General features: G+C 33.7%; 1 protein-coding gene across 1 annotated transcript in view; it reads right to left on the bottom strand.

Moving 5' to 3' along the window:
• The window catches only part of CTSC (cathepsin C), a 52,175-nt gene that overhangs the window by 13,096 nt on the left and 25,950 nt on the right, over positions 1-13,129 (bottom strand). Inside the window, exon 4 of the mRNA XM_051987295.1 lies at positions 6,244-6,399. Coding sequence (XP_051843255.1) covers positions 6,244-6,399 — 156 coding nt within the window. The remainder of the gene's footprint in view (positions 1-6,243; positions 6,400-13,129) is intronic.

Below are 13,129 nucleotides of genomic sequence, written 5' to 3' on the forward strand. Positions count from 1 at the left end.
CTTTTCATGTGCATGGATACCAACAGAACTCTTTGATTCTCTATTTTTGCTCATACCTCCTTTTCCAATTATACATTTCCTTAATGATATCTATTTCACAACAGTTCTTCACAATACACTATTACAGCATATGTGCTGCAGCCTACTTATACCTACCATGTGTCTGTTTCTCCACAGTTTTCTGGGTAACCTGTTTCATTAGCTTCTCAAAGTCTGTGATGTTTCATTAGTTTCTCAAAGTCTATGATGTTTCAAAGTTCAAAACAATACAGAACAGAACTAGTCATCACTGGGAAAATATGAGTTAAAAGGGTAGACCTTATACTTGGGAACAATTTATGACTAGTACAAAGTACTACACAGTCTAAAATTCAATTCAGCCCACTTTCTTCCTTTGTTTTACTTCTGGCACAAATTTTCTCTATATATACACATTTATATTTTCCTTTACTATCAGGCCAGTCACTTTAATATTCATTGTATTGGGCAAATCACTTAACATCTGTCAACCTCAGTTGAGAATACAATAGGAATAATACAATAGGAATAATAATAGCATCTAGCATCTACCTTCTAAGATTGTTATGAGGATCAAATGAATAACATGTAAATGCACTTTGCAAACCTTAAATAACTATATAAATGTGAGCTAATATTATCATCAAATTGAGGAGGTCCTATAAAGTTCTGGATCATGATACAATCAACATCATGTCATTAGTAAACAAGAACATATAGAGAACATCATTATTTATAGGATACTCCTCTTTTGTTAATTAACCAGCAACTATATATTAAATACCTAATATGTGCCAGGTAGTAGAATTTCATTGCTAGGAGACGTTCTCCATGATAATGACAAACTCTTTTAGAAAGCATATGTCTCACAACTTAAAGCTTCATCTAACATAAATAACCACATGGTTATTGAACAAATTATCTTGTGTCAAGGTTTCTGATATGATCTTAATATACGCATACTAATGTCCTCAGAGCTGAGCCTCTAAAACCAATTTGCTTTTAAAAGTCAATAGTTTTTTTTTTTAATTGCACAAATAGTAAATATAATAGAATCTTGTATTCTTTGGACCTTTCAGTCAATTATGTAACTATCAAGATTTAATATTCTACAGGATATGTGAAAATCATTAGATTTAATCTGCTTCATCAGTATGAAAACAAGAGATCCATTAATTAATAATTATCTAATGATTATCTATGATAGAAGCACAGTAAATAGAGCATTGCACTGGGAGTCAGGAAAGTTAGTTCAAATTCAATCTCAGAATAGTTGTATGTCCTTGGACAAAGCATTTAACCTCTGTTTAACTCAGTTTTCTCAAGGATAATATTAGCACTTATCTCTCAGGGTTGTGAAGAGGATAAAATGAGATAATATTTATAAAGCACTTAGAATAATGCCTGACACATAGTAGGTGCTGCTGGTGGTGCTTATTATTATTTACCTAGCATTATGCTAGATACTAATGAGTATAGGAAAGTATAAAGTGGCCCTAACAATCAAAGAGGTTTTTTTAACCTATCTTAAAAACATAAAGAAGTCCCCAGCACGTTAGGCACATTTTCTGTAGGGGATTGGGGATGGGAATGAGAGAATAGAAAGACATATGACTGAGTGACATAGGATAAAAACAAAGTAGGTTTAATTATAAAATAATGTACAAGTACCTCAATGAACACATTTTATACCAGGTTCCATGAACGGTCAAAAAAAAGTTTTGCTAACTACATTGCAATGTAATTGATTTCCTTTGTAATTAAATGTATTTTATGAGTTTGCAAAGCTTATTCTAAGAAGGGGTGCACAAGTTTCACTAGACTGCCAAAGGAGTCCATGTTAAACAAAACAAAACAAAAAAGGCAAAAACCAAGCAAACAAAAACACCCAGTTAAGAACTCCTATCTTAGATAGATAAGATATTATAAGAAAATCAAATAAAATAACATATACTTTGCAAACCTTAAAGTAGTATTATGATTGCTATGCCTTTACAATGACTGTCCCCCATGCCTGGAATGCACTAATTCATCAATTCTGCCTCTGAAAATCATTAATTCCCCACGAACTCTTACGTCTAGCTACCATGAGGTTATTCTTTTCCTCCCAGCTTCTCCAGCTCCTTTGAAATAATTGCATATATTTTGTATATATTTTATATATCATGGATATGATATATGTTGATTCCTCAACAGAACAAAAACTCCACAAGGACAGAACTTACTGTATTTTTGCCATCATGACTGCAACATGTAGCATAATGTCAGAGGCTTAAAAAATGCTTTTTCACTGATTGATGGAGATCATTGCTCCATCAAAAAAAAAATTGAAGTACAATTTATCTTGACTAATGTTTTTGTTGATTTAGGACTTTCTCCCCCAAAAAACTAACAAATTATCCCTAAATAGTGGTATAGTTTAATTAGAGGAGAAAGGATGAATATTCATACAATAATTAGAGGACAATTATGTCCTTATTGCCAATGTGGTCATTGGAGCTTCAGAAAAACTGAACATCAAAAATATCCTATTTATACCACAAGGACTTGAGTATAAAAATATGAAAATTATACTTGCAAGATGAAAATTAAATGTTTCTTTTAAGGGGTTAAAATACTAACAGCAATAATAAATTCATATCTTCCAAAGTGCTTTTATATTTGTGATTTTATCTGCTCCTTGCAACTGACATGTTTTATCTCTAAAAGCAACTAAAAGTTCAACACAATCATTTCTACCTCAATAATTTTCTCTTGGTTCAACACAATCTCCTAAATTCTGTCCTTCCATTTAGTCTCCTAAATGTACATTCTCAGTATAGGAGGGCCCTCAAAAGAAAAAAAAAATGGAGAAATCACAAGAAGCCAGGAATTTTCCTTTCTCAGAATACTTTTGGTTTGTAATTCTTGATAAGAGAGATTTTTCCTAATCTTTGGCTGCTTTGTCAGATCAGGAACACGTCTCTTCTCACTGTGTGCACCCAAATACCCAGACACCAACAGAAATACATCAGAAGACAATTCTATATAACTAATTTTGCATGGTAATTCTTATCTGTCCCTTTGTTTGTCACACTTAAACAATAACCAAAAAAAAACAAAGAAATTTTAATTAATACTGAAAGAGAGGGGGGAAAAAGGATTATAGGATTAGGACTGTCACTGTTAAAAGTGATATTTAAGTTCAAAAAAAAAATCAAAGGACTTTATTGAAGAGGCAAAAAAAGAAGAAAGGAAGGAAGGAAGGATAGGAGGGAGGGAGGGAGGGAGAAATAACAAAATACTATAAGCAGGTTTAGAACAAATCTCCAACCAAAATTGGACCTTTCTCTACAAAGTACTAGTTGAAAGAAGCTAGAGGACTCTAGTTGATCCATTTCTAGACTGTAAGGAAGGAAGACCTGAATTCAAATCTTATATCTAACACTTAATTGCTGAATGATGCTGGGGAATATCTTTTTGTTCTTCAGGTTTCCCATGTGATAAAATGAGCAACCCCTACTCAAATTATTGAGAGTATTAAATAAGATAATCTATATAAAAGTAATTTGCAAGCCTTCGGGTGCTACATAAAAGTTAGTTATTATTCTAAATAATGACATCACATTTCTTTTTCCTCTTAAGTTTAAAGTGCTTTCCTTACAATCATCCTGCAAATAGCCTCCATAAATATTGTTCTTCCCACTTTACAAATGAAGAAACTGAAGTTTTGGAGACATGAAGTGATTTGTCTATGACCACACAATTACTATGTATTAGGTATGACTTCATTTCATACTTCCACATACTCTTCAGCTTTGCCAGATATTCTTCAAGACCCTGAGCAAATCTTTTCTCCTTCAGTTCCCAGAGCATTTCAGGCCATGGAAAAGAGCAATGGATTTATAGTTAGACAATTTGGGTTCAAAGACAATGTCCATCATCTTCATGGCCACAGGCAAGTCACATCTTTGATTTCTCATTTGTAAAATGAGGTAGTTAAACTAGATGAACTCTTTAGGCACTTCCAACTCAAAATCTACAAATTCTATAATTCTGTTCCTTATTTTCTAGAATATTCACATGACAATCACCTACTGTTTTGAAACAGCTCTTCTATTTCCATCATCATTGACATTTAGTTTTTCATTAATGTTATTTGTTATACCTAAACATTCTAATTTGGTGAGATCTAATAAAATTTAAGCTCTATTGATATGACTTTAAAAATTCATGGCTAATTTGATTAGCTATCAGAGGAGGAAGTCCACTGGAAACACAACCGATTGCTTTGTATGGTAAGAACCATTGAAACTGTTAAGAATATTGGAAAGGCTTTATTAATACACACACACACACGGACACAGAAAGCTATAATAAAAAAAAAATAAAAAAATTTTTGAAGCAGAAAACTTGGGACTGAATTGTATCTCTTCCAATTACTCTGTGCCTCTTAGTCAGAGGATTTGAGTATATTATCTTTCTAGAGCAAATTAGTTACCCTGTTTGGGTCTAAGTTACTTTATTTGTAATATGTGTGTGTGTGTGTGTGTGTGTGTGTGTGTGTGTGTGTGTATGCACAGAAGGAAACAGAAGAAAGTCCAGAAGGAAGAACAGAAAAAAAAATAGTTTTGAAAGCAAAGTAGCAATTTTTTTAAAGCAAGCATCATGAAATTGATAATCTTATTTTCACATACATTTTTAATTTATATTTTGTGCATTTGGAAATATTTTTTATTGGATATTTAAATTCAGAATAGCAACAATGGAAAGTAAATAAAAATGAAGGAATTGGGCTGGATGACCTCTAAGACTTCTGCTTCTAAATCTTTGATCCTTTGAGTCTAATGTGTTCTGAGCATTAGAGGAAAGAAACCTTACCTCTGCCTGATGTAATCAAGTATTCACGAGAAGATGTTATCAAGTTGGGTCTCAAGGGACCTGAATAGTTTGAAATGTGGGAGGTGGCTTTTAATGAATATAGTTCAAGGGGTGAAAGTAATCTACCTTGGATAAAGGTAGAGGGCAAATGTGAGGTAAGGAAAGTCAGGGCTGCTGGGTAGAACAAGGCTGTAAATGCAGGACTAAATGGTCATAATGAGCTCTTTTGGGGGTATGGACAGAGAAAAATTAACAGGCAAAATCATGTGGTTGAAGGACAAAAAGAATTCTAATAACTAGACATTTGTAGGTCAGAATAGGAGAAGGAGTGAAGAAGGAAGGTAAAGGATTCTGGGAAAAGGGCATTTTTAAAGAACTGGCAAGTATTCCAGTTTATATGAAAGCAAGATTTAAGTAATTAGATTTCTTGTTCCAAGAGCACCTGGAACATAGTATGTGCTTAATAAATGTTAATTTATTGATTGTTTACTGAAGTGAGCAGAAGGAGATCTGTTTGGAGCATATTATAGAAGGCCTTGACTATCAAGGTAAAGACTTGATATATTATAATTTCTATTATTTTTAAATAGTAAGAAAGTTTAACATTTATGTATTACTTTATAATTTGCAAAGTACTTTACAAATACTGTCTCATTTAATCCTCAAAACAACCTTGGGAGGTATTATTGTTTTCATTTTTCAGATGAAGAAATTGAGTCAACTATTAATTAACTTGTCCAGGACCACTCTCTCTAATAACTTTCTGAGGTGGAATTTGAATTCAGGTTTTTCTGACTACAGGTCCAAGAGTCCTTTATCTACTACTCCATTAAGTCAATTTTACTCATATGGAATTGGGAAGACACTAAAGATGGTCTGTATTATAGGGATTAATCTGGTGCCTCTATACACAATACAAGGAGAGGAGAAGCAGGAAGAGCAGATATGAATTATTCAGGTAAGAAGAAATCAGGATCTCAGTTAGGGTGATGAGGTGCTACTGAGAGGATGGGATAGAACAATCAATCAATAAATCTAGAAACACTTATTAAGACACTACAAAGTGAAAGACAGAAGCTTACATTCTATGGGGAAATAAGGGTAGGGAAAGGAGACAAAATAACATATATAAGTATGTAAATATATATATATATATGAAGTGAGAGATACTCCAAAATTTCAATAAATAAAACAACTAATGTTGGGGGGGGGGGGTAGAAGGCGCATGGAATTTTCGAAACAAGGTGATTAAGAAATCATAACCAATGCCATTAATAGAAACAAGGAAGTCAGGAAAAGTAGAAAACAAGATATTCAAGGGTTTTGAGTTCTTAAAAAAAAAAGATAGAACCGAGAGGATATTACCTGGGGTGTGGATAACTGTAGCCGCCTCTTCTCTTAATCATTTGATCCAGACTTAATCTTTCATATTCCTCATACACAGTAGCAATCCAGGAGTTCTGAGCAGCATTGATGGCATCCACAAAGTCATAATTGTATTTGAAATGCTGCTGTAAATTTCTGAAAATGAATTATACATTTAAGTTTATAATCTTTACTACTTTCAGAATCAAAGCCCACAAACATTTTATAACAAATATCTTAAGAATATTGCTCGGACATTTTCTCTGCACTAAAAGTTGCTAGAAGTCATAGTGGATAAAATGCTAAAGGGGCCAGAAGACAAACTCAAACTCTATCTCAGGTACTTAGGCAAGTCACTTCATCTTGAGCAAGCAAGGTTTCCTAATCTGTTAAATGAGGGGACTGAATTCACTAGCCTTCAAGGTTATTTCCAACTTTAAATCTATTCAGATTTCTGCTTTGTAATCAAAATTATTGTCATTTTTCTCCTTCCTCTTTTAAACCCTAGGTTGAGCAGGTGGTTATCTTTTATGTATCTTTGAATTCTGAAAGTCCAGCACATAGTCTCATCTATGGTAGGTGCTGAATCAGTGTTTTTTGAATTGAAATGATGTGTCAGGCAAAACAAAACCTGTGGGACAAATGATGACAAGATAATGGTGATAAATGTGTACAGCACTTTAAAATTTGCAAAGCATTTTACAAATATGATTTCATTTGTTCATGACAATAACCCTAATGGTGGATGATATTATTATCCTCAATTCACTGGGGCAGCCAGCTTGAGTATCCTGCCCAGGACCACACAGCTGAAGTTCTGGCTTTGAATTTCGTTTCAAACACAAAATATTTCTGCTTGATGTAACCTCACTCACACTTCACCTCTAAAAGAAATTCTGCATATTTACAAAGCAGATTAAATGAAGAAGGGAATGGTCATCAATACAAAATTTCTCAAACTGACAGTGATCATCCTGGACATTAAAAATGGAATTTAATTTTTCCAGATTCAATTCATATGACTTCTCAGGAAATGCATATGTCATATTGTATGACTTGTCTGCATTTGTACACATCTGAATGGTGCTATTTTTAATTCTTTGTATTCCTATATTTTGACATAGTATACATGCCATCAACAGCACTGATGTCATACAGTATATTTTGGAAAACTCACTGAACTTGAAAACATTCAGTTACCTCCTTATTCCCTGATTATGAGGAGGTAACATGTACAAAGAGCATTATTCTAAGTTCTTGGGATGCAAAAATAAAATCAAATTATTCCCTGTCCTAGAAAATGTAAATTTTACTACCAAAATAAATATCAATCATTCACCACACACTTGGAGACAATAACACTTAAAACCACTTCCTTCACACTCAGTTTCCTCATCTAACACATGGGAGAATAATTAAACTCAGGAACAATTAGGTGGAACAGTGGATAGAGTGCCAGGTGTGGAGTCACCTTCCTGAGTTCAAATCTGGCTGCAAACTGACCAGCCATATGAGTCATTGCAGGCCTGGACAGGTCACTTAACCTTGTTAAGTTTGTTCATCTGTAAAATAAGCTAGAGAAGAAAATGCCAAACTACTCTAATATCTTTTGCAGAGAAACCCCAAATGAGGTCAATAAAAATCATACACAAATGAAAAATAACAACAAATTCAATTTACACTATTAATCTCACAGAGTTGTTGGGAAGAATGTACTCTGTAAAACAAACAACAACAAAACCCCAACCAACTACGTAAATATAAACAATTTTTTCTTCTTGCCACCTAATGTCTAATACCCAGAAATATGCAGAAATTTAATGAGTCAATCATATAGTAGAGTTACAGCAGTCTTGGTAAAAGATCTGGCTCACCCCTTTATTACCTGCGGGACTCTGGGCAGATTAATTACACTCTCTAAGGCTATATTTCCTTTTTAGTAAAAATAAAATATCTTTATATTCAAAAGATTACAAATGATTACTTCCAAGTTTTATCAGCTTTGTAAATATGTGCTTTCTTTTCTTTTTATTTTTTATCCATCCTGGGTCGATTCTTAAGTGGTACACCTTGAATCTGAATAATGAATGTTATGTAAATGAAATTTAAACTTTTGCAAACCTTAAAGTGCCAGGAAATGAGCGTTATCATCATCATCATCAAAATTATTATCTTCCTAAAGGATTTTTGTTAGGTTGGGGAAGTGAGCTCAGCAAAATATCAGCTTAGTATCAATCCCATGACACAAACACCTCTGAAGAGAATTTTATATAAATAACTTTATATAAATAACTGTTTAAGCTATTAAAACAAACTCTTTTACCACACCTAGAACAGGAACTGCTATTAAGAGTACAGAATCTGAGGCGAATGACTTAATAAACTACTGACTGCATCTTGAACCAATACTTTGTTTCATGATTAGAAAAGGAAACAACATGGCCTTAAATAAGCACTCTGATAAAGAATAACAATACCTAGTATACTTTGTTTTTACTGAGACTGTGTAATAGCTGTTAGACTTCTAAGTCAAAGAGACCATTTCAGAAGCCAGGAATCCAGTTATTTTTGAGGATTTGAGAGTTATTATTTTACTTCTATATTAAAAGCCAGTTGTTAAATTGGGAACCAGACTTTTCTTCTTTGTTTTTTCATTGAGGTCTAGCTCCTGTAGAATGTCAGCTGCTGAAGGATATGACTGAGATTATATCTACCTCCAAGGAAACATGTTCATTCTTGAACTGGATCCCATCCAACTAAGAAACTTTTCTTCTACAATACCCTTCTACTAGGCTTCAGTGTTACCCAACTCACAGAAGGAGAAAACCAACTAGAGAGGTCTGGATAGAGATGGATTCCCCTGTCTAGATTGCTGGACAAGTCTTATGATCAAGCCATTTTTCAAAAGAAGGAACAAAAGATTTGTGACCCACCTCCCCATTAAATGGCCAACAATCAGGATTGATTTTCAATTGCCTTTCAAGAATTACTTAAAGCTTTTAGGCTTTCCATGTCTTTTGCCTTTGGTTGCTGAGAAAAACCACCATCCATCAATTTATTGATTGCCGGTTAACCTAATTGATTGTTAATTATCCAGAAAGCCTGTCTCTTAGGTTTTTTCCATTCATCATAGGAAGGAGGGGTGGATGGAAGGTAATTTAGAATAGTGGATGACTCTTAAGGGAGAGGAATGTATAAAAGTACTTGATGTAAAAATCATCTTTCATAAATAAAAGGCAGCTTTCAGATAATAAATTGGTTGGGTTTCAAAAAAAAGTAGCTGGTTGTTTTTCATCTGGAAAACATTTTTTCCCATCAAAATGATTTTATAAGTAGCAATAAATGTTCCAGGCTAATCCACAAAGCCTATTTCACCAACAATATGGTTGAATACTGCACATGTGTAAGGAAAATAGATATTTCTTGTGGCTCAGTAAAATTCCTTTGTGCAAAATATAATGAATCCAGAGAAACATGGAAAGAATTGAACTGATGTGAAGTGAAATAAGCAAAGCCAAGAAAAACAACATATACAGTGATTACAATGTCAGTGAAAAACAATGACCAGAAAATAATCAGAAACTTATGCTGCAAAAATACAGAGAATAGGCATGGTTTCAAAGAAGAGATGAGAGGTCACTTTCCACAGTCCTTTGCAGAAGTGGGGATCTATGGAACATTTCAAATACTGTCAAATTTTAAAAAAAATACATTATTCAGTCTTGCTCACTTTCCCCCCTCTTCTTTTGCTTTAAATAAATTCTTTGTTATATGAGATGACTTTCTGGAAGGAGAGAGGAGAAAAGACATAGGACAATCTAAAAACAAAAATAAATGAAATTTAAATAAATGGCATAACCATTTAGAATCATAGGACCTCAGAGCTGGAAGGAGCTTTGAGATGATGCTTCCCTATTTTTAACTCCTTTACTTGAGCAGAAATGAGGCCCAAATAACTTGTCCAAGGTCACACAGCTGATAAATGGCAAGACTAAGTCAGGTGTTTTGACCCCCAGATCACTATTATTTTCACTCTAAACTATACTACTTACACCTTATAGAAATATAACATTTTTGAAAAAATAAAAATGATCCATTAAGAGGTTTATTTCATCTAAATAAGAATGCTTAAAGAAAAAGTATATTTTCTGAGGGGAAGAAAAAGAAAGGAAACAGTTGGTGAATTTTGTAGTGATTCTAAAGTCTTAAAAGAAACTTCTAGGCAGCTAGGTAGTAGAAAAACAGAATGCTAGACTGGAATTAGGAAGAACTGACTTAAAATTCTGCCTTACTGCCTATTCAAGTCACTTACACTTTTCTCTTCTTCAGTTCATTTATAAAAAGGGTATAACAATAGTATTTATCTCACAGATATTAAGATTAAATGAGATAATACAAGTGGAATGCTTTTCAAATTTCAAAGCACTTTATAAACTAGATATTATGTTAGTAGTTTAAAGAGTAATGATAGTATAGTATCCTTTATTTTATTGATTTTCTCTCAAAACATGAGTCTTTCCTTTCCAAGGATACAAGCACTTACTACTTACTAGCACTACTCTTATGCTTATAAATTATGAGGTGTATATATATATATACACACACATGTATATCTGTATATATGTATGTATGTATATATATTTACATATAGATGGGAGAGATGGAAGGCACAGAAAGAAACAGAAAGATAATAAAGAGAAGAGGGAAAGAGAGAGAACAAAGTGTCCAGTAGAATTAACTAGGAGTTAGGCCTGGGTTCTAGTTTCAGCTCTGCTACTAACTAGATATCCCATACTTTGAGCAAATCACATTAACTTTACAGCCATGATTTTCCTCATTTTACAAATGAAAGGGTAAGAGTAGATGACCTTTGTAGACCCTAATAGATTCTTATTCCTGATACATATTTTCCTAGATTGCTTGAAAAGAGTTCAAAGAGAAAGAGAGAAAAAAAGGAATTCAAGTGGTCTCACTGTATATGGGTAGGGGAGAGAGACGGGGCGGGGGAGAGAGAGAGAGAGAGAGAGACAGACATACAGAAAGAGAAAGAGAGAGTCAGAGAGACAGAAAGAAAGAGAAAGAACAACAACAACAAGAAACAGGAGGAGAGAGAAAAGTTAGATGAGAAGAAGGGAAAGAGAGATCTTGGCTGTGTTGTTGTATTGATCATTTGTATGTGTGACATTTTTACAAATTATGTATTTCATTACTCAGGAAATGTTTATGTGCCATTTTGTAAGGTTGGAATAAGAGTATGTTCATACGGAATTATAGTCTCAGCAGTTAATTTCAGAGGATAACTGCTCCAATCCATAACTAAACAGAAATTTTCTCTCTTCTACCAAGTCATCATCCATTCTCTACATGAATGATGTAGAAGCTCCCTACATTCCGAGACATTTCATTCTAATTTCAAATAACTACATTAGGAAGGTGTTGGCTTTTTTTCCCCTTAGATTAACCTAAATATATTTCTTTGAAAATTCTACTGATGGGCAACTAAGACTGCACAGTGGATAGAGCACCAGCCCTGAAATCAGGAGAACCTGAGTTCAAATCTAGTCTCAGACACTTAATATGTCCTAGCTGTGTGACTCTGGGCAAGTCACTTAACCCCAATTGCCTCAGCACAAAAAAAAAAAAAAAAAAAGAAGAAGAAGAAGAAGAAGAAAAGAAATAAAGAAAAGAAAAGAAAATTCTACTGATGGCTCTGGAGGCACTGAGTGTCACAGTGATGAATGATGATCTTGGAGCCAGGAAGTGCTAGCCCATCTCAGTCACTAACTAGCTATGTGACCCTGGGCTAGCTGAGTAATCTCTCAGTCTGTTTTCTTTAAAGGAAAATGGAGACAATTAAAACACCTACCTCATAGAGTAGTTTTGAATCTCAAAAGAGATAATGTATAAAGTACATTGCAAATCCCAAAGGGCTCCAGAAATGCTGGCTGTTATTATTGTTCCCCATTTTAGCCCTCTAGCTCAAACACAGGCATACTTGAAGACTATTTCATTCCTCTTCTGTCATTTCTTTTCCAGGCCAAATACCCTGACTTGGTTCAAGAGTTCCTTCTATAACATAGCCTCAAATCACCCCAATTACCCTTTCTTCTCTCCCTTAGATTTACTCTAGTTTGTAAATGTTCTTTCTAAAAATGAATAAAATTTCCAGAAACGAATATAATATTCTTGCTGTGCCTTAATATGGCTGACAAGTTTGTAACCTCCATCACTTTAAATTGTACACTGCTGTCATAGTGACCAAGGCTACAGTCAATTGATTTTTCCAGATATTGAGACGCTATGTATGTTTCTGTCCTAGTGACCAAGTCTATAGTCAATTTAATTTTCAGATACTAAGACATTATGTATGTCTCTGTTATAGTGACCATAGTCGATTGATATTTCCAGATACTAAGACACTAGTACTTAATAGAGAAGCCTTCCTGGGTATCCTTTTAAAAACAAAACTGAGAGATAATGTGGAGATATGATTAAAATGTTAACTCTGTCCAAATACTGCTTCTGACATCTACTAGCTGCTAACCTCAACAACTCACAATTTTTTCAGTCTGTTTCCACATCTTAGAAAGTAAGCTTCTTGAAGGCAGTCATAGTTTCAGTACATTCTGTGTATCTCCATGCTTAGCATTTAATGGAAGTATTTAATAGATGTTTATTAGTATATGAACTGATTTAGTGGATGAACTGATTACTTATCTATAAAAACATAGGGGTTGTATTCTATGGTCTTTAAGATTTTTTCCAGTTCTAATTCTATCATCTTGTAAAGTTTAGGAACACTGAACCAGGATCTCTCCTATAAGATTAAACACATTACCATGAAGTCCTGTTTCAGTTTTGAACAATGGGTGTTAAGTCTTTGTTC

This window comes from Antechinus flavipes, chromosome 3, assembly GCF_016432865.1.
Source record: "Antechinus flavipes isolate AdamAnt ecotype Samford, QLD, Australia chromosome 3, AdamAnt_v2, whole genome shotgun sequence".
Taxonomy (NCBI): domain Eukaryota; kingdom Metazoa; phylum Chordata; class Mammalia; order Dasyuromorphia; family Dasyuridae; genus Antechinus; species Antechinus flavipes.